The sequence below is a fragment of the Microtus pennsylvanicus genome, chromosome 14 (assembly GCF_037038515.1).
Source record: "Microtus pennsylvanicus isolate mMicPen1 chromosome 14, mMicPen1.hap1, whole genome shotgun sequence".
Classification (NCBI taxonomy): Eukaryota; Metazoa; Chordata; class Mammalia; order Rodentia; family Cricetidae; genus Microtus; species Microtus pennsylvanicus.
Window position 1 is genome coordinate 53,901,097 of NC_134592.1, and position 22,830 is coordinate 53,923,926.

General features: G+C 38.4%; 1 protein-coding gene across 2 annotated transcripts in view; it reads right to left on the reverse strand.

Moving 5' to 3' along the window:
• Positions 1-372: 372 nt before the first annotated feature.
• Ttc6 (tetratricopeptide repeat domain 6) overlaps positions 373-22,830 on the reverse strand; it is a 140,635-nt gene continuing 118,177 nt past the window's right edge. For both annotated transcript variants that reach the window (XM_075947685.1, XM_075947686.1), the window contains 8 exons: positions 21,890-22,003; positions 17,939-18,058; positions 12,323-12,396; positions 7,942-8,152; positions 5,502-5,654; positions 4,520-4,690; positions 930-1,155; positions 373-538 (listed from right to left, as the gene is read on the reverse strand). In XM_075947685.1, the coding sequence (XP_075803800.1) occupies positions 402-538; positions 930-1,155; positions 4,520-4,690; positions 5,502-5,654; positions 7,942-8,152; positions 12,323-12,396; positions 17,939-18,058; positions 21,890-22,003 (1,206 nt within the window). In that variant the 3' untranslated portion in view covers positions 373-401. The remainder of the gene's footprint in view (positions 539-929; positions 1,156-4,519; positions 4,691-5,501; positions 5,655-7,941; positions 8,153-12,322; positions 12,397-17,938; positions 18,059-21,889; positions 22,004-22,830) is intronic.

Genomic DNA, 22,830 nt, shown 5'->3' on the forward strand with positions numbered 1-22,830 from the left:
CATGTAAAAATTTTGCGGTTAATGTGTAATATAAACAGTTTTATTTCTTTCTCTTTCTTTCTTTCTTTCTTCCTTCCTTTCTTTTTTTTTTTTTTTTTGAGACAGGGTTTCTCCATAGCTTTGGAGCCTGTCCTGGAACTTGCTTTATAGACCAGACTGGCCTCAAACTCACTGAGATCCGCCTGCCTCTGTCTCCCAAGTGCTGGGATTAAAGGCATGTGGCACCACCACCCCGGCTAATATAAAGTTTCTTAATATACATTAAGTGGTTAAAAAGAATAATCACTTAATGAGTATAATAAATACAATAACAATGGTGGCATTTCTAAACAACAAATATATTTCAGTTTCAGGAAGAAAATGTACTTAACCTAGTACAGAAAACACAAAAGACTGTGTAATCACATAGCTGGGGGACATTCTTGCAGATCGAGGGCTCTGTTATAGTCGCTCATAGCTTCCTCTATCAGTCCTATTTTGCCACGAACTTGTGATCTGAGATTATACATGGCAGCGTCATTGGGCTTCAAAGACAGGGCTGCAAAAGAAGACGAAAAGTCTAGATATGTTGGCAGAAATCTCTTTTCATGCTCATTTTAAGTGTTTTTCTTCAACTATAACGATGCAGTTAAATTAGAAACACCTGATATTTCTAAGAAGACAAATGCAGGAAATCACAGTAGATTGCCTTTCTCTGGAAGACTAGCATCGTTTGCATGTGGTTTCCTAATAATTCTAAACTTAGCTTACCAATGTCTTCAGATCTTACACAAAGGAATCTGTATTGGTCACATTAAGAACGTGATGCTACACACATCAATTCTATATAAACAAAAAGGCTTGATGCCGTTCTTCTTTTGGAGTCTGAAAACAGGCACACTAATTGCTACCATCTTGTCAGCGTCAACATGGTTACAAAACACACCTACCTATGCTAAGGTCTTGTTCAGCTAGTTCATATTGCTTTAAGCAGAAATGGAAACTGGCTCTGTTAAAATACAATGCAGCCCAGTGGGGACAGAGATCAACCGCACATGAAAAATCTTTTTCTGCTTCTTCATATTTCTTCAATACTATGTTCGTAACAGCGCGATTCATGAGAGCATACTCATTTTCTGGATTAAATTCCAAAGCCTTTGAAAAGTAGTCACTGGCCTATAAAATGTAAGGATAATGAGCATTTTAATATATTTTAATTAACAGATATCATGAAACCTGAAGTCCTCTTACTTTAATTTAATATTAAGCCCAACAGTTTTCTAAGAAAGCAGAGAGAGCATTTCATCCCCAATACAGAAGGGATTGTAAGGAAAATGAGAAGTAAAATAAAAGTTGCCACCATTTGTTGTTGTTGTTGGTAGTGGGTTTTTTTTATTATTATTATTAAAAATTTTCACCTCCTCCCCTCCTCCCATTTCCCCCTCCCTCCCCCCATTTCCCCTCCCCCTCCCTCTCCAGTCCAAAGAGCAGTCATTTTTTGGCCATGTTCTAGTCAGTTTTCTGTAAATGTGAAATAACATTCAAAAGAGTCAAAATAGAGAAAGTATCTGGTTGGGACTGACTGTTTATGAGGTTCCCAAACCCTGATTCCTGACCCTTCAGGAATTTGTGTTTACACAGTGCATCATGGTGGGGACATGAGGCTGCTTTCCTCATGGAAGCTTGGAAGCCAAATGAAAAGAAGCATCAGGGATCAGGTACCTCCTTCATTATCCTTACACACACACACACACACAGAGAGAGAGAGAGAGAGAGAGAGAGAGAGATTCTCCTGCACAAAACTCAAGTCCAAATGAATCAAGGACCTCCACAATGAACTTCATAGAATAGACAGTGAAAAGTAGCCTTGAACGCATTGGCACAGGAGACCACTTCCTAAATATAACACCAGTAGCACTGACACTGAGATCAACAATTAATAAATGGGACCTCCTGAAACTGAAAAGCTTTTGTAAGGCAAAGGACACAGTCAATAAGACAAAACAGCAACCCATAAGATGGGAAAAAATAGTCACCAACCCCACATCTGACAGAGGGCTGAACTCCAAAATATACAAAGAACTCAAGAAACTACATTTCAAAATATCAAATAATCCAATTTAAAAATGGGGTACAGATCTAAACAGAGAATTCTCAACAGAGGAATCTCTAATTGCCAAAAGGCACTTAAGAAACTGCTCAACATCCTTAGCTATTGGAGAAATGGAAATAATAACAGCTCTGAGATACCATTTTACACCTGTCAGCATGGCTAAGATCAAAAGCACCCATGAAAGCTTATGCTGGAGACGATGTGGAGTAAGGGGAACACTCATCCATGGCTGGTGGGAGTTCAAACTTGTACAGCCACTTTGGAAATCAGTATGGCAGTTGATCAGAAAATTGCTTAATGCCTCAAGAACCAGCAATACCACTCTAGGGCATATACCCAAAAGATGCACACTCATAAAACAAGGATATTTGCTCAGCTATGTTCATAGTAGCATTATTCATAATAGCCAGAACCTAGAAACAACCTAGATGCCCCTCAACTGAAGAACAGATAAAGAAAATGTTTATACAATGCAGTACCACTCAGTGGTAAAACAATGACATCTTGAAATTTGTAGGCAAATTTGGGTGGAGCAAAAAAAAAATGCTTAGTAAGGTAACCCAGACCCAGGAAGACAAACACAGTTTGTATTCACTCACACGTGGGTATTAAACATAAAGCAAAGGATAACCATCCTACAGTCCACAACTCCAGAGAAGACAGGAAACAAGGATAACCCCAAAAGGGACATACATGGATCCCCTAGAAATGGGAAGTAGACAAGATCTCCTTGGTAAACTGGAAGCAATGGGGGAGGGTGGTAGAAAATGGGGAGGGGAAAAGGGGAGTGGAGAGGAAAACATGAAGGATCATGAAGGTTGAGTTGGATAAAATACAGAGAGGGAGAACAAGGAAAGCAATAGCTTGAAAGACATAGCCATTATGGGGTTAGCAAGAAACCAGGCACTAGAGAAAGTCCCAGAAATTCACAAAGATGACCCCAGCTGGAAAAACAAACAATAGTGGAGAGGGTACTTAAATGTCCTTCCTCTGTATTCAGATTGATGACTACTTAATTGTCATTATAGAACTTTACCCAGTAACTGTTGAAAGCCGATGTAGAGATCCATAGCTAAGCACTGGGCCAAACTCTTGAGTCCAGTCATAGAGATGGAGGAGTAATATTATGAGCAAAGGGACAAAGACCGTGATGGGGACATCCACAGAAAGACTTTAACCGAGCAAGGAGGAACTCGCTGATACCAGACTGACAGATGGGAAAGCTGCATAAGACCAAACTAGGCCTGTGGATGTGGGTGACAGTTGTGTGGCTTTGGCAGTTTGTGGGGCCACTAGCAATTGAACCAGGATTTATCCCTAGTGCATGAACTGGCTCTTTGAAGCTCATTCCCTATGGAGGATACCTTACTCAGCCTAGATACTTGGGGAAGGGTCTTGGTCTAGACTCAAGTGATGTAACAGACTTTTTTTGACTCTCCATAGGAGGCCCCACCCTCTCTGAGAAGTGAATAGAGGATGGGAATAGGGAGAAGGTAGGGGGAGCAAGAAGAGGGGAGGGGAGGGAACAGGGATTGGTATGTAAAATAAGATTGTTTTAAAAATAAAAAGTAATATAAAAATAAACAGAAAAAAAGATATTTCTGTGGCAATCAGTAGGGAAATTGAGGAGGAAGCTGAAGTGGGTATGGGGGAAAGGGCTCCCCCCCCCCCTTTTCAAAGATTGCAGGCTGCGTGGTCACATGCACCTATAATCATCCCAGCACTGTTCTCTCTGGAGGGAGAATCAGGACGATCACAAAGTAGACACTAATCTGGGCTATGCAGGAAGACTGTCTCAAAAAAAAGAAAGAAGCAAAAACAAAGTTGAAGATTGTAGATTCGAGCTACTGTGTTAATGAGAAGGAAATACAATCGTAATTTTTGCTCATGGTAGAGAAAGTAAATAAATAATAACTAAGGGTCATAGAGGTAGTTTTATTGCCACTAGAATAAAAGTATAGAGCTTGCTATAAATCAGAAAAATGAAAATACTCAAAAGGGAACACAACACAGAGTAAAATATATTTTATGTATACATAAATCATAGAAAATATAAAAATACTTTCACCTGATTATCTTCCCAACTGATATTCCCAATCAAGAGGGGAAATTCAAATTGCAAGTGCAAAATTATAGAATGCACGACGGCATACATTTACCATGAATTTCAAAGTGGTTAAGATTATAAATTTCACATTATTTGTATCATACTCAGTTTTTAAAAATAAAAACCGAAAATATGTAGTGTTCTGACAAAACAACACTCGGAAAATAGAGCATCAACAAATTATCATAGTATAAATCAGTAAGTGATAAGTAAATTCATTAGACACAAAATGGCAAAGAAGAACACAAATTGTGAAAAGCATGACAACATTAAAGAAGTCATTAACGCCAACAGAAGATGCTAAGGAAAATGCACATTGCCTGAGAAAACTGCCGGTGATGAAGGTAGATATTCCCAGCATTGAAGTAAGCCAACGAGTACTTGGGGTCCAGAGAAATTGCTGCCTGATAGTCTGTCATTGCGTTCTGCTGTTGACCCATAAACTCGTGAATCACACCACGATTTGTCAAGAATTCTGCTGTAGTATTCATCTGCAACACAATCGTAGGAGGATTTGGCATCTGGGAATAGCATGAATCTCCAATTTCATGTCTGTGAAATGAAGGTGATGAAATCCACTTGTGGGAACAGGGGCTGTTACAGTACGGGTACATACAACCCAATTAGAGCAGATATCATCAGAAAGGACTTGGAAGAGATTGGTTTCATGTCAATGTTTTATTGAATGATTGCATAAAACAAAGAATCTGAGAGCTTTACTCAAGTTCTTTCCAAGGAGTAGACATGGGGGACATTTACCTTTGAATCTCTTAAATGAGAGAAGATATTAAATTGAGCAGTTAACATGCTCCACTCTCCTATGTTGAGACAATTATCTTTAAGTCCTTTCCCTTCTTACCCCTTATATTACCCCTAAATATTTCAAAATTATAGAAACAAAACTAAAATCTGGAAGAGAATGCAACGCATGAGAAGGCTGTTCCTTCGTAATAGGAAGAAGCCGAACATCTGTATTGTTCTCCAATTGCTTCACACTTGGGACATCACTGTTCCATTCTGAATTCATTTCATATTGCAAAATAATATTAATGTCCTATGAAACACACAAGCTGTATTTGCTAAAATGAATTAGTGCTTATTAATAATTTTGATTTTAAATTTTAAATGCATTTAGACTGCAAAATAAGCACACCATAGTAACTCTTTACTCTAGGCAGAACTCTGGGGAAACAAAACATTATTTCTCTACCTGAAATAGGTAACAGAGAACAAGTAACTTAGCCTTATTCATTGATGGTTTGAATATATGCTAATAATACTATCATCAATCTAGATTTTTACCTTGATGGCAGCGTTAATATCCTGCATTGCAGCGAAACTATTACTCATTTGAAGACAAATGACAGCTCGTCCTTCATAGGCTAGATAGCTCTTTGGTTCAGCTTCTATGGCAATTGTAAAGTGATTCCAAGCTTTCTGGAATTTTCCTTGGGCCTAAAATAGTTATTCAATTTCATGAAGCGAGAAACAATCTATAACATGGCAAATGTTTCTGATCTCACTCATTATAATTTTTGGTGATGTATATATTATATGGTACTAAAGCTAAAATATTTTAAATAAAAATAAGACCACAGGCTACAAAACGAGCATCCTTAATGAAATATTTGCCTTTAAATATTTATGACCAAATTATGTTCAAATAAATTTAATTTTATAGTCATCTACTATACCAACCTTAGACAAGTTAAAGTCATAGCTACTATGTAACACCCATACTTCTGTTGGGTATCAAAAAACTTACATTGGCATCCACAACAGTTGAAAGTGATGGCATACATCCTTGAACCCAGCACTCAGGAGGCAGTAAACACATATCTGTGGGTTTGAGACCAGCCTGGTCAGCATAGTGAGACCTTGTCTCAAGTAAGTGTGTGTGCATGGTGTGTGTGTGTCTGTCTGTCTGTCTATGTTTGTAGATAGATGATAGATAGATAGATAGATAGATAGATAGATAGATAGATAGATAGATATACAGATAATAGATATTTCCAGATATCTATAATATACACATAATGCACAAAGCAAAATTAGTATGTGTTACATAAATAATAGTAATAGTGAAAATAAATTGTTGAATTTTAGGAACACTTTTTAAACTCTACAGAAGATGCTTGTAAGTCTACCAAGCATCTGCTTCTAACAACCTTAGTGCCAACTGGAGAAAAGAGAAAAAAAGGTCAGGAGAGAGGCACTGGTTCTAGAAAGATGTCAGAGTGTTTTGCAGAGCAGGCCAGCTGGCAACTAAACACCTTCCCACAGGAAGGCAGGGAGTTAATTAATTCACGATGGTCCAACTTCTGTTCTTTCTCTCACAGGCTCAAATACTCAACCTGCCAGAGTCTCAGAGACTGGCACATTCTAACCAACCTGGGCACAGTGAATCTCACATAAAGCTATAAAGAAATATAACTACACAGAGGACTGGATCCCAATTTCCAATGAGCAAACTCTCTGAGTCAAGTGCCTGGAAATCTGCAAGTTATCACAAGTGTATCTAATAAGCAAAAGTAGGCAAACTGAGGTTGTACCATCAGAATATTAAGCCGCAAACCACCTATGAGAGGATTTAAGTTATCAGTTGTTTTGATGTCTGCTGTGCTCAATGTCAGCCCCAGTTTTAGGCAAACAGTAAAGGCTCTACCTGTATCTGTAGAACAGGCTGTCACTCTTTCTCTGGGCAGCACTTGGTTGGCCCTAACACTCCTCCATAAGCTTTTCCCTTTCTTGATTCACTCTTCCATACCAATGTGCTTTTCAATGCCCTTTTTGGTTACTTACCCAGTGGAATTTTCATAAAATACACATTTGATGGCATGACTCTGATCGGTGATATTCCTATTTTAACTAGACTTCAAAGCTTTTATTCCAGCTCCTATTTAATTCTCTACTATCATCACAAATATCCTTCTACCCACCACTTTCCCCTCATGTGAAGCTTCTGCCTCTTCTTACAGTGTGTCCTCAAGGGTTGTTCCCCTTGTCTCAAGACTAAATCCTAGCCCTAATCCCTTCCCTACCAAATACTAATCTTTTACACCTCAACATAAATGCTAATTTATCAGTAACTTCTCTTACCCCTTAGTTGGGCTTATTTTGTACTAAAACCTCTTTAGGGATTGTTTTTTTATTTTGTTTTTGTTACATTTATCACAATTATGATCAAATCATTACCCCATGCACAGAACAGTGCCTCTCTCTCCAAATGAGTTCACCTATCCAAAAGAAACTACGTTCTTATAGAAGACTGTCTCTGGAGGCCGAGAGCCACTCCTCATCCATGTCATGGGTGCTCAGCTGTGAATTGTGTGAGCATATTGCCTTGGCTGCCAGTCAGCCCTATTTTTAAAGTCATCCAATCCATTCCTTAAATGGACTGTGAATTGCTTGTATTGTGATTAGAATGAGAATTTTAGGTTTAACTGTAGGAAGGCGATCATTTTTCTCTAACATGTTCCTGGGCATTTGTCATGATAACAACCAGTCCCATCTCTTGCAGCATTTTGTGTAAGTCTCAGCTCCGCTCAGGTTCCTCTAAGTACATTCTCTGTATTCAGTTGAGTCCTTGCTCCCGACTGCTACCCTCCATAATGCAGTAAAGGAAAACTAAATGTCCATAGCCTGAGAAAGAACATCTGGTCACATCACCAACAAAAAGCCAAATATCTCTTTCTCCTGTCCAAATAATGTTCTCGACGCTGAAAATGCTGTTATATTTTACCTGCAAATTATAGCATAGACTAATCCTCGCCTTTAAACATGATGGGTCAATATGCAGTGCTTTCAGGAAGTCCTTCTGTGCTTGTTTAAGTGCCTCATCTTGTCCAAACTCCATGTAAGTATTCCCCCGTCCAATATAAGCATCCAGAAAACATGTGTTAATTTTAATAGCCCTCGTGAAGAAGTCAACAGCACCTTCAAACTCTTTAATTCTGTGGGGAAAAGAAAGGAAGAAAACGTGATGCCTTCTGGTAAAATGATGTCTGCTAGTAACCTAGTCGATGTTTTCTGCACATGACTTTATCAAAAGGATTTGTATTAAACTATTATAGAAAGCCTTTTATTTTTTATCATCAATCATAAGAAATACCTAAGTCTATATGATCTAAGGAAGTCTAGAAGAATCTCTGGAGATTTTGGTGAGGAGAAGACAAGAAATAAAAATCATTTTCAAGGACCAAAAGATGGCTCAATGGGTAAAGACACTTGCTGCCAAACCTGATGACCTGAGTTTGATCTCAATAACCCGCATGGTAGAAAGACATAGCTATCTAATATCCGCATGTTTGTATGATCACACAAAATAAATAAATAAATATAAAAATTAAAACCCATTTTCACAGCACAATGTGGAATGCTATTCTAGAATTCTATTTTTTTCAAAAATATAGATTTCTAAACGGCAGTTCTAAACTTTGCTTTAACAATGATGAGTTACCAACACAGAAAACACGCACTGATATTGACAACATATGCTATGTAAATTACAGTCTCAATCCATCTCATTGCTTCAACCTACAGAGGACCATATATACAATGATAATCATAGAAGCTTATATTGCCTAGAGATGCCATAACTATAATAGTTTAAATAAGTACACTTCATGATTCTCACATGAAAACAAACTTGTTTAATCATGCCTCCTATAGAATTTATCCCATAATTGACTGACTCATAGCATACATAAAATATAAGTTTATATGTATTTAGTATTTCTTTTCTTTTTAAGGCACACCCCATTTCACTGAGGACATCAATGAAAACAACAGCCTCGCATATTGTTTGCAAGTATTTTTTCAATGCTTGTCCATAATGTTCCAGAGATCTGATACTCTCTGGACTCCTTGGGCACCCTGCACACATGTGGTGCACATACACTTGTATAGGCACACACACATACGTATAAATAAAAATTATAAATCTTAGAGAAAAATTCCTCATGCTTCTGTATTTGTGGTTTTTATTGTTGTTGTTTGTTTGTTTTTGCTTTGACCAAACACCATCCAAAGGTGTACGTTGAGTGCCATCGAGAAGGTCACATTAGGATCAATACTGAAGTAGTAAGAACATGTGGCTTTGGATGTACCAGACAGGCAAGGGTTAAAACAATGGCTTTCGTGGGTCAGATATTAACTTTGGGGTTTATTCTGTGTGTGGTTGCTCAGAAATCACAGGATCATCTCTCAGGCAGTTTACGGTGAAAGTGCATTGCTCTCTCAGTAACTGCCACTAGTTAAGGTAGGCTAGATCATTCGGCTGTAAGGTCACAGTGCCTCTCCAGGTGTCATCTTGGTGAATTACATCAGCAGTTCTGGTAGGGACTAACCCTGTTTACCAAGAATAAAGATGGCACAGGAGTTCTGTGCAAAATGCATTTGTTGATAGGTTTTCTTATAGTCAATATTTCCACCAATAGATAAAGTATTTACTTATAACATGTGTCTACATGGTCTGTGTCTTCTGTATTTTTCCATTGTCATATATTTGCTATAAGTTATTGAGCATTTGGCTTGCATCATACCCCCTGCTCTTCTCACCCATCAGGGAATTTAAAACTTTGCTACAGGGGTTATAATAAAACAATATTTTCTTTTGTATAGCTTATTATTACAAAGGCATAAGCAGTAAATCAGACAGTGAATCAAAGCCCACTACTCTGTAATACAAGTTACATATGGTGAGGGGAGTTTGTCTCTATCCATTACCAACGGTAACTGATGTGCACTTAGTCCAGTCAACTGAGTAAACAACCTAAGAGAAGAAGTGGACTTTCTAACGTCACCTGACAAGTGCCTTAAAATTATCCCTGACTGAAAGCCACAGTCACACCAGGTGGCAGAGCTGAAGACAGGGTCTCCCTGCCTCCTATACCAATAGACAAGGAGGAAATTAACAAGATGCCCTGTAGGAAGAACACTTTCATTTCCCTGGAGACAGGTCTGCCACTGCATTCTACCTAGCATGGCAGTTATCCAGCAAGAAGATCTGGCAGAATATCTACATTGCTTCAGGTGGATTTTCATTGAATATTGGCTGTCGCGTATACAAAGTACACTAAAAGTTTTCCTGAAAATAAATGTTTTAAGGTGAATCTCAGAGTCACGTGATCACTCTTGGGGAGCTCCAGTTTACAGTGTCCGCTCTGAGTCATGGACACAGACTCACTGAGTTTACAGTAATCACAGATGTGGCCAGAAACGTCCTTCTGAGTTGTTCTAACAAATCACTAATACCCCCAAACACTGGAGAATGTGGTTTGCAGAGTTAAAGACTTAAAAATAGCTTATGAAAATATCAAAAAAGTATAACAAATGTGTTGTGGTATCTTAAAAAATAAGATACTATTTTTTAAAATACAAAGATGACTTTCTCATTGAGATCTAAAAGTTCACATTAGCATAACACTGTTCGTGAATAAATTGGTCAATAAGTTGGATATTCAGCCTAAGGAATGTTGTCTCTTGGAAGCCACAAGAGTGAGAGCTAGAAACACACAAAGGATGCTTCAAAAGTCAGCACCCTACAATCGAAGACCAAAGCCCTAGATTTTAAAGGTTTATTATTTTTATAAAATTTCCAAAGTTAAAAAAAAAATCTTTTTCCTACCCCAAAAATGTCAGAAGTAAGTTCGATAGTCGCAAGTCATTCTTCCATAGTATAAGTATGTTGCCAAAATAATTTTTCTAAAGAATACATAATCACTAAATATTCCCTGTTGTTAAAGTCCAGTAAAAGTGTAAAAACCCAATACACACAGAATTGAAACCTGAGCTGCCGGAGCTTTGTGGTTGATTTAAATTCCACTTTTATTAGAGAAGAGTGGAGACCCCAGAGAGCTGCTGGAACTACAGAGCAGTATCAGCTTTAGGGATCCTGGCTGTTGTACCCCAAGATCATATTTCATAAAGATGTGAGTTCAACACTGCCAGACACTGACCAACTCTAATAGCTGGTAAATAGAAACGAGGCCTAGAGAAGCTGAGGGATGTTTCAAATGCTGACAGATGCCATGATCTCAGGCATTTTGGTCTACACACATCCACCAAAGTAAACACATCAGTCACCATTCCATTTCTTCTTAAGAATGACACATTCTTAAAGAGATGGATCGCACAAATATCGGCGCATCACAATAGACAAAGGTATGACTGTGGATAATGAAAGGTCTGAGACCAGGTTTTAGCCCGAAGGCATCTACAGAATTTACAACTACAGTATTACTTTTTTCCTACAATAAAAGCTTTACTTCTCATGGGGGAAATGTAGCTGTATATCTACTTCCTAAAAAGAAAAATTAGAATGCCAGTTTCCCAACTAATTCAAACTCTCTTCTAGCCATTTAAACTCTGTATTTGTACAGACATACCTCTATAATTTACGAATCATTGTGATTTTTTTGTCATTGTTTATTTTTTTTGAGACAAGACTTCTCGAATTATCACAATTTACTCCTTCAACTAACTGCTATTCTTTCTCTTACCAAAAGTAATAGTATAAACTACTACTAAACAATAACACTGTGCCCATATTAAAATCTGTGCAGTTGTTCTGAAGGTTGTGTGTCACTGTTGCTATTTCTAACTGTCCTTGTCTATAATGTGATTCTATAGAAATCTCAGAAAGAGTTACTCTTAAATATTATATATTTGTAGGTTTTAATGCATTTTCTAGACATTTTCTTGGATTTTTTTAGTAGTTTTAGATATATAAATATCTCTTATTGGTGCAAATTTTTTCTTAAGAATATTTTAAAGTCATCCTCTTTCCTAGGAAATGGACTTTCTGAACAAATTATTTTATATCTAGATATTTCCAGCTATGCATACATTTAATCAACATTTTTGTGTATAAGCTTGAATCAAACAGACATCTTCAGTGCGTGATATAAATATTTAATTGCTGATTTGGTTCAAGTCAGTCTCTTAGAAGGTACAAGGTTGCTACTGATAGGGTCCTCGTATCTATGGAAGAATGCTTGATATACCCAGCCCCATTCATTTGCCTCCACCCCTCCCTTCTATCTTCTGTATGGGGCTCTAACTGGATACATCTGATGATTCCCGCTGTTTGCTTCCCCTTTGAAAACGACGGCACTCCATACCTGTAGTGGCACATGGCGGTTGCTTGAAAAAGGCTCACGTTAGTCTCGCTTATTAGCGCAGCTTGTTTAAAATCCTGAAACAGTTTCATAAAATTTTGTTAATTTGTCATGGATTTTTCTTAAAACTCACTAACTACACATAAGTATGCATCACCTAAAGCATTAAAATAGACATCTTGCTAAAACTTTGTTTTCTTCGTAGAATCTCGTTGAATGAGAATGGATGGAGCAAGGAGTGCCAATCGTTATTAACATTCCCAGTCTGTGTTTCTTGCATCTGCCTTAAGAACAGGGACTTTTCCTGTGGTGCTGCCCTGGGGTATGTAATAAAGTATCTCATTTACTTCCTCTTATTGTCTATGCCACTGGAAATGTCCCTTCTCAGACAGAAAAGGAAATTCCCCTGGAAAGACCCTTTGGGATGACATGACGCAGTTGGACAACTGGGTGCCAGGCTTGTAAGCAGTAAGAAGGGAGCACTGTACATGGACTGGTCAAGTCTGAATCTACTTCTGGAACCCACACTTCTGGAAGGAGGTCTATGATTCCTGTTTAAGGATCCAGAAACCCTCCTGAAGTGGAGAAACAGAAACTCTAACCTTAGGATGCGAAATTTGGAAAGTAGGCAGGAATGAATTTGAACGGCCCTGGGGAACAGGCTGAGCCACAGAGCAAGAGAGCCTGCCAAAATGGACCAGAACATGAAAAATATTGTCTATGGCTTGCAATCACCTCTTACAGAAATATTTCAGCATGAAAGAAAATAAGAACCAAATTTGAACTTGTAGTCATATAATACCTATAAAGCAAGCATCATCTTCATACTGATATAGAATATGCATATGTAGGGACTGCATATGACTGTTTTTACTGATTGCTATGATGAGGAGAAAAGCCTTCCAAAGTGAGCATCCAGAACTGCTTAACTAGAGAGACACCACCTTAACTAATTGTTTTCCTCCCCTTCTTGTCACACAGATTTTCTCTGGTTGTTATTAGAGGGAGAGTCTGCTTGTCTCAAGAAGTAGAATGGATTTTCTGTTACTTCTAGGGGTAAAAGATTGGGGAGTAAGGTCAAATTGAAAGCTTGGGGTCCCTATGAGAGAAAATGGTGAAGTGGGATAGCCTTCTATATATGTGTTGCTTTTATTGGTTAATGAATAAAGTTGCTTTGGCTTATGGCCAGTCAGAATATAGTCAGATTGGAAAAGATACATAGAGAGAAAGTAGGCGGAGTCAAGAAAACATGTAGTTGCCAAAGGAGACAGATGCCTGCTGATACACTTATTAACAGAAATGGGTTAGTTTAAGAACTAGCTAGAAATATGCTAGAGTCATTGGCCGACAGTGTTGTAATTAATATAGTTTCAGTGTGATAATTCAGTCTGGGAGCCAGGAATGAAAGAGAAGTCTCCCTTTACAAAACACCAACGTGGAACACCAATGTGAGGCAACTACATGCACATAAAAACTGAGAGCGCTTGGGAAGGAATCCTGGTACAAAAGAAGCATAGCTTCTTGGTAGCCACATTTTTTTCCAAATAGACTCTGTTTGCTAGCAGCAAGAAGAGGCATAGCCTTTAAGAGAAGTCTTCCTGACTCAGTGCTTGTGGCAAAAGAATTGGCACAACTTCTTTAAGATCCGGCTTCCTGGTTCATGCTGGCATAACAAACTCTTGCTCTTTTGGGAAGTCCTACAGTTAAATGGAGTTTGTGAGCAGTGTGTTACAAATTACTTAATGGTGACATAGACCCACTGTGTCCCTGGAACCAGGGTGGTAAGCATGGCTCAAGAGGCAGTGAACATGACCCTACCATGTTGGATTGGATGGAACAAACAGGCAGGCCCACGGAGTTGGTCCTAGTCATGCCTGCTTAGCAATTTAAAAAAAAGTGCACCTGGTCAGAAAAGGATTTCAGATACACAATAAGACAGATTCAGACAAAAATAAGCCTCTTAATGAGTCACAATGTGCTTTAAAAATGTACATAGGTTTGGGATAGAGAGAAGAAAAGAATAAAGACAGTTATAAAAAGAAGTAAATAGCTTTAAAAATAAAACAAAGTCTTTAAAGAGACAGAGTACAGACAGTCATAGATTAAAGGAGTAAAGAAAAATAAGCCACATAAAGATGGAATATACACAGAGAGTCTGGATTATGTACATTATTGTGTTATCTTTGAATTTTTTAACTGCAGAGAGACATTTGATTCTGGAGGCTGCTAAATTAAACCAACATAAAGGTATCTTGACTTCAAAATTTGGGTCTAAGAATATGTTTCTTTGGAAAAGAGGTTCTGATTTTGTTCCACAGAAGTTTAGAACCTGTGTATTCCTTCCAGCCTAATGAGGTTTTAAGGAACAAGACCCCCAGAAAGGTATCCATGAACCCCCCAAAAATTTTACCCAACAAAAAGCAGTAAGCACTTTGGAGAAAACATGCCCAAATTTCCCAAATGATTGTTTACAGATGTTTGTTTTCTTTTATAGGGTTTGATTTTATGTGGCTAATGGCCACAGTCAATTTCCAAAGGGAAGGAAGAGGGGGATATAACACAGAAATGAATGCTTTGTATTGGTGTGAATTTTGGTCTATTGACACAGATTTAAGGTATATATATTTCTGATGTTGTTTAACATGTTGTGTTTTTACAGTTCATTTAAAAATGTATAATTAAGAAATACAGATTAATAGATAGGCATCTGTAATGGTCAAGCTGATGGTCATGCTGGTTGGGTTTTCCAGATATATGGAGATATATTTCAGTTGGATGATCTTTGGGACTTTGAGGCTGCAAAGTCCCAAAGTCCCTGCAGAATATGGCATTTGAAATGCTTTGAGAACTTGGGCATTTTTCAGGGGTGATATATGTCTTCCCTTCGCAGCACCAATTAATTCAAGAGAGGATGGGCATTGAAGAGTCTCCTTATGGAGTTTGCTAGCCATTTGGTCGGGAAGCTATTTTTGCCTGGACTGCCTGATGATATACTGTGTGAACTGGATGTGCAAGACCCATAGAAATGATTGCTGAACTTGCCTAAGGGGGGCATAGTCCTTCGGGGTTCCTGTTTCATGAAAGAGTCTGCAAGACATTCTGGAGGACACAGAAGAAAGCAACTGACAAACTGCCAATATAGGCGGAACAGATTGTGGGAGCCCACATGTGACTGTTTCCATCTGGTCATTTCTAACTTGAGTTCAAGCTTGCCTGCTACACTTTTCCTATAACCTTGAGGACTATGAGAATCTTCTTGTTTAGCCTGTGAGAAAAGAACACTGTATCTAGTAGACAGTATATTGCTGACGACAAACCTCATAAACATAAGATAGAAAGTGAGGCTGCCTCAGAACAGCAAGCACATGTTGGAGAGGAGGCTGCTCACTCAAGACAGAAATGGTCTTGTAGTTAGAAACTAACTGACCATCTGTGCTGTGCAGTGCTTTGTTCTACTTTTGTATATATGCAAGCTCTGAAATAAACTCTGGGCTGTTTGGCTGCTTCAGCATGAACAGACAGACCTCCTAATTCTATCCTGTCTTCTGTTTTTTATCTGACTTTTGTTTGGCCTTGAAGCTCCCTCGTCCAGGAACCCTAGCTGACTTTGCATGAGCAGCTACTACAACAGATCTTAAAACTTCCTGCTTCATGAAAAAGTTGCCAGATACTATGGGCCTGTAGGCTAAAAATGGATGCCCCAACACTACAGAAGAATTTTGGGTGACTGTCCAGGTGGCAAAATGTCTCTGTCAATTATAAAACTTTGGAAGCTGCTTACAATGCACTTCCTCTTTACTTAAGTACTATTATATCCTTTTGGGATCTTTAAAGAGTTGAAGACAGCTAGCAAGTTCTTAGTGACTTGTTTCTTTTATACAAAAGATCACTATATGGCTTCTTTATATTTTATTGTGCATCTCTATCCATTTCATTATCCTTGAAGTGTATTTCTCACACTCAGAATATACTAAATATTTTTCAAAACTCCCATCTGACATTCCATTATTTTATTTTGTATCTTTTGACCATTTCTATTTAATATAACTATTGACATTATTGAATTTGAGTCTAATATTTTATTGCCTGTTTTCTGCTGGTCTCTTCAGTATGTGTTTCTCCATTTCCAAATTTATTTTGAGGTCTTTTAATATTTTTAATAGCCTATTTCAACATTCACTTTATTTTTGATTGAAAGATGACATTCAATCAGAAATTTGGATTAAAGAAGGACCTAGAGCAACAACTATGTCATGTGTATAGGAACAACAGCTTATGCATCATCCCAGAGCAGGAAGGCAACTGGGCCTTACCAGAGATTAGCAAAAGGCCAAAGTAGAATGGTTCCAGTGTAGGAAAAAAAGACTGACCATAGAGTCTTCTGGAAGTGAGCATCAGTCACATCAAGTAGGACTTGGGTTTAACGGTCAGAAATTCAGGTTTTATCACTGCAGGATGAGTCACTGCAGGTTTGGAGTGGAGGAATCACTTCACCTACTTTATGCTTTCAAGTTGTCTGTTTGGCTGCCATACGGAAAATGTACATGCAAGGGTCAGTGTGAGGCACCATGGCCAAGAGGAAGCTGTTTCAGCAGCCCAGGAGACACAAAATTCTGCTCTGAGATCTGATTCAAATCTCACCCAGGATTTCCTGGTTCAGAAGCAAACAGCAATTGGAGCTGATAAAATTCAAAATTTATTTCAGTGACAGAATAAACTAGACTTGCTAATGGGTTCAGTGTGGGGTGGATGAAGAGGAGAGTTAAGAGTAATTCTCTCTTGACTCCCCAAACATTAAAATTGCCTTGCCTGAAAGACCATGGCATTTATAATCTACTTGGATCTGAGTTCAGATCCTGCTTTAGTATTTATTACTTCGAAGATCTTATTTAAACTCTTTCGAATATTCATGTCCTTATCTCTAAGTTAAAAGTATAAATTTTGCACCACTGTCAAAGCTGGAATGTAGCAAGGAAATATTTCATCATATAAGGTTATATAGATGCAACAAATACATGAAATGGCCATCACATAACTGCCAGTGCATATTCCACCTTTGCCTTGTTTCTAAATTTTAATTACTGACAAGTCATAATAAATGCTAAAAATGAGAATTACAAATTATGTTTATTCTATAATGCAATAAAAATTGCCTGTTTCTTTCCAATATGCTTCCATAAGTTCCAGACCTGAAGGCCTGTTCTTAAAGACTTGAAGGGCTAGTAGCCCATTCTACACAACTATGTCCCACCCTGTTTGAAACAGATTTATTTTGACAAATTTCAACAGAAGAAAAACTGTGAGTGAGAAAGAACATTGGAGAACAGATTTAAAAATGTACAAACAATCTCATCAGACAATTGAATTTTCCATGTACTTCTTTTGGGAGATAATATCCTTAATTTAAAAATATTAACACATTAACCACTCAGCTGTATTTAAAATGAAGGGGAAAGTGCTTAGGTTTTATTAAAAGCTCTATTAGTTATTCCACATATTTCAGTAAATTTTTACTAATACTCGTTAATTAATACTGCTATGCTGTAGCACTAAATACCAGATTTTTGAGGATGTGTGAAATCAAGTAGGTCATTTCCCCATATCCACAAGAAGGCTCACCTCTAGTGCAAAGCCGTACTGCTTTAGTTGGGTGTAGATGAGTCCACGGTTAATATAGGTATTTAATGCTATCCCTTCTCCCGAGTCAAGAAGCAGCACAATTCCATAATCTCTCAAAGCCTACAAGTAAAACAATCACTTAGAGCCATGGTGCTATTCTTTAGAGCCCCGCTTATTCCATTGTCCTGAGACAAATATGCTTCTACTCGGAGTGGGATCTCAGAATCGATTCTGGAATGGCCATGAGTCCGTGCTCGATTTGAAGAGTCCTTTTAACCATATTATTATGACTAGTGCTGTTTTTAAATAAGTGCTCACCGTGCTTGTAGTTCACAGGCCATCTCTTTGCCGCCCATGTATGCTCCTGTGCATTGCACAGTTTGGAAGGAAGGGACTCACCACTGCCTCCCTCCCCACCCCCCGACATACACACACCAGATACACTCCCCAAATATCACATTCATATGAGACAAAGTGGAGAGTACTGTTTGAAATTTAAATACTTTTTATAATATTATTGCCTTCCCCACTAGAGACTAAACTGCAGGAGGCAAGTATGTAATCTTTTCAGCGCTGTAAACCTAGTGACAAGTATCCTGCCTTCGCATAACAGGCATTTAGTAAGTGAATAAGTCACAAATTTTTCAAATGAAGAAACCACAAGGAAAAGGGATCACAATAAGACTGAAGAGGGAAATAGGGAAGTTTGAAGTTTGTTGAGAGCCTTCTCGTTGTTTTTAAAGAGAGCTATCTGAGCTCAAAGAGTGAATCTGCCAGGAAGAAATCGCTTTTCCTTATATTTCTCCACTGACTGAAGTGGCAAAGCTTCAGTGATGTCTCCTCCGCACTAAGTACCAAGGAGTGAGTTCTTCTAAGTTATTTGTAGTGAATATTTTGTTCAGAAGAGACACATCAAACAAGGATCAATTCTTGTATGACTAAAGTATCAGCTAACTGAAAAGGGAAATAAACAAAATTTAACTTTCTGCTCATTTGTCCTTCTCTGTTTCCTGGCACGTATGTCTAAAGAGACTGTACAGAGATCCTGTATGTATTCTGTGATATAAATATACATATTGCTAGGCTTATTAAAATATGTAGCGATGCTTGAAGAACTGCCTGCTGTTCATTGCGCCTTGTCTGACTCATGGACTCACTGAGTGCAGAGTCTATAGATGCACTTGAGATCCATCCAGCAGCTGAACATGAGAAAAGATTCTAAGAGTTCATGGAATCTCAGGGAGGGTGGTGGAGGTGGGGACACCAAAGGTGCTTTCTGTTTTGGTTTTCCTTTTGTTTTATTGATCCGTGAGATGGGTAGTGTCATGTCATGTAACTCTACCTGATCAGAACTTCCTTTGGAGCCCACACCAGCCTTGAACTCATGATCCTTCTGCCTTGAATCTCTACATTCTGAAATGACAGGCATTTCCCTGATTGTCTAACCTGAAAGTCTTGGTTAAGAGAGTGAGAGCCACAGCCTGCTCTGAATTTGTATCACTGGTTGCTATTACTAGATTCTGAGTTTAAGAAAAGTTACTTAACTTGAAGTAGGTTTTCTAAGTTACAAAACTGAAATATTAACATTTTAATACATTTTAGAGTTCACTTGTAAATACTTCAAGAGCATGAGGTCAAAATTTGCATATAGAAGATACCACTGGAATCTATTTTAGACCTTCTGAATCAACTAGCTTGTCTGGTTGCCAGAAAGATGTCTTGGTGATTAAAAGCGCTGGCCGCTCTTCCGGAGAACCCTGGTTTGATTTCCATCTCCACCTGATAGTTCACCACTGTAACTCTAGTCTCAAGAGATCCAGCTCTCCTGGTCTCTTGTGGGTACTGCATGCACATGGTGCATAGATATACATGAAGGCAAAACTCATACAATTTCAAAAATGATAACAAAAATAAAGAATGAAACCAGTCTAGAAATCCCTTATCACACGTTCCCAAGGCCAACATAGCAGAGCATTTTAAAAGAAAAAAAAAATGTGTTCACAGTACTGCTCCTCCAATCCACTGCGTTAGGCCTTTCTCTAGCCTTGACCCACTGCCAGGATTAGTAGTGTCTTTAATCCCCTTAATAAACCCATTCTTTTCCTTCTTCGATCTACATGTGCAGCATCCCAAATCCTTGTTTAGGGACACGAGAACCTGAAAATACTCTTGTAACTTCTCAGAGGGGGTAAAAGACAGCAAATTTAAAAAAAGAAAGAGAAAACTGTCTGTAGAGATTTTAGTTGGTTAAATTTCATTATACTTCTTCAGCTTTGTATTTCAATCATACATATTTTGCTTTTGCTATTGTTTAAGCATTTGTGCTTGAAAATGTCAAACAGTGACTACTTCTGAGTTATAAAAATTTCAAACAAAAAAAAAATTCACCATGCTTAGATTTTAGGCAACTCTACCTATAAAGAATGCTTGCGCATGCCAGCCCAGTGAGGGAAGGAGTGCTGCAGAGCAGGGGAAGGTGGGCCAAGGGGAGGTGTTGACACTTGGCAATGACACAACATCCAGCCCAGAGTCAAATGGCCCTAAAAAGCTCCCGAGGAACTGTGAACCCAGAAACAAATGCCCGAATGCCAGCGTGGGTTTCTGACTCCCTGTGGGACTTGGGTAAGTTCTGGGGCCTCTCCCTTCTTCATTTTCCCTGTCTGTAAAATGAGCAGATGAAATGCTCTGGGGGCCTGGGGCCTGGACAATCACCACTATTTTGCAACTCTATTTTGGTCTCATTTATTCAGATTGGCTTGCATGTTCTTCATTAACCAAGAATTGGCTTTTCCACACGACTGAGATAACACATGGGAGTTCCTTCCTTGCCCAGTTCGTTGAATTTGGTGTGAGCTTCCCTTCAGGCTGATGGGGATGTAAGGAAAAGACCTCAAAGACACCTGCTTTGTAGGTCCCTGCTAAATGATCCTTCAGAGACCTCCTTTAGCAATTGCTTCGTGGAAAATAATTCGTTTGTTTACAAACTTGCTGGGCTAGCTGTCAGGAATGTTGCGTTCTCCTGCTGGACAGAGGTTTCTCAACCTTTGTCTTCCTTGTGACTTCCAAATCTCTAGCAGCAGTAAGCGGCTTAGCTGAGTCTTACAGACTGAGGAGTGTGTCCACTGGGAACGGTGGGAATGTTGAGTCTTCTAAAAGAACACGCTGCTGCTATAGAAGGGTCAGAAACGAGGAAGGAGGGAGCAATCAGTAGACACAGAGAAGAAGCAAGAGCGAGGAGCAGAATACAAAGGACCTGCAGGTGGGTGATCACGCTGAGCTGATTCTCACTGAAATCAACCACACTGACAAAGGATGAGGCACTCAGAGCAAGATGAGAAAATATAAAAGAGTTTGACAGAGAAATACGGTTGCTGCAGCAACCTTTACAACACGTGGGCAAGTCCCTGTCAACAGTCCCTGCAGGTGGAACACATGTCTCTACACTCCTCACCGCATGTAAAGGCTCAGAATTCTATAACAAACACCTCCATGAATTGCTCTAGCTTGGGTCCACGTTGTAAAACAGCATTGCTAGTGATCACTTATAAAATTTTGTAAAGCAGTATATCAGTAAAACATTTACTCAAATTATACTTATGTAATTATCTTAATTTATATAGCCACTTAAATATTTGTATAGGCATTATAAAAACAAATTGACAGTTCTGAAACTACACTAGATAATTTAGCACTGGGAGAGAAATCAATATTATTTTGAAATGATTCTCTGTGGTTTCTCAAGTTTTATGTGTGTATTTCCATAGGAATTATTTTCCAAGAGTAAAGCAGAGATAAGAAGAAAATATGGGTGTTTTAAGTATGTTTACAAATGCTTTAATATGTTGCTTATGAAATATTCTTTATTGATTGCTTGTTTAAGTCAAAAAGCCATTGTATGCACATTGCTTCTCAAATGCTTTAAATCTCTCGTTTAATAAAATGGTTACTTACCATCTCATGTTCATTTATCTTGGTGTAACACAGTGCTCTATTATAAAATGCTGTGTAACTGTTCTTGTCCATGTTGACAGCTATAGTTAAATCTGTAATAGCTAGTTTGTAATTCTACAAGGAGAAAGAAAGAGAAGGATAAATCATAATAGACAAGTTCAATCACAAAATGAACACATGATCCTATCAGTATTTGAACCATTCCTATAAGATTCTATATATCATCTTTAAAATTAACTAGTGTAGCTAGTCTTTCACATTGTTCACTAGGAAGATCCTGGTAGGGATTCTTACAGTTTTTTTTTCACTTACAAATAAAATTAAGGATGTCAGTAACTTAAATTTAAGCAATTATGAGCTAGAGGGATGGCTTAACAGTTAAGGGCACTGGGCTGCTATTCCAAAGGACGCAGGTTCAATTCCCAGCACCCACAATTCATAACTGTCTGTAACCACAGTTCCAGGAAATCCAACACTCTCTTCTGGTCTCCATGGGCCCTGCACACATATAGTGCACAATTACCTATGCAGGCAAACACTCATAAATTTAAAATGAAATCTCAAAAATAAAATAATTTAATCAAGTATTACACCAGTGTTGCTATATGACTTGGAGAAAGTGGTGCTGACTGTAAAAAAAGGCCAGTAAGTCACAGTCCCCTGGTGAGCACAGCAAGCCACAGTCCCCTGGTGAGCACCGAAGGTTTGACTTACTTCCGCCAGTCATTCTGTCATATCACACAATCACAACATTGTCTACACACATTCACCCTCTCACCCCCTTCCATTCTCCTCTGATACCTTATGTCATCATTTCTGAACACAGTAATTTTCAGGGAATTGGTACATAATGCAAGTTCCCACCTTTGCTTTAAGGTACTAAAGCAGAGTATTCCATATGATATAGTAATGAAGAAAAGTCAAGAATGTAATCAGGGAGG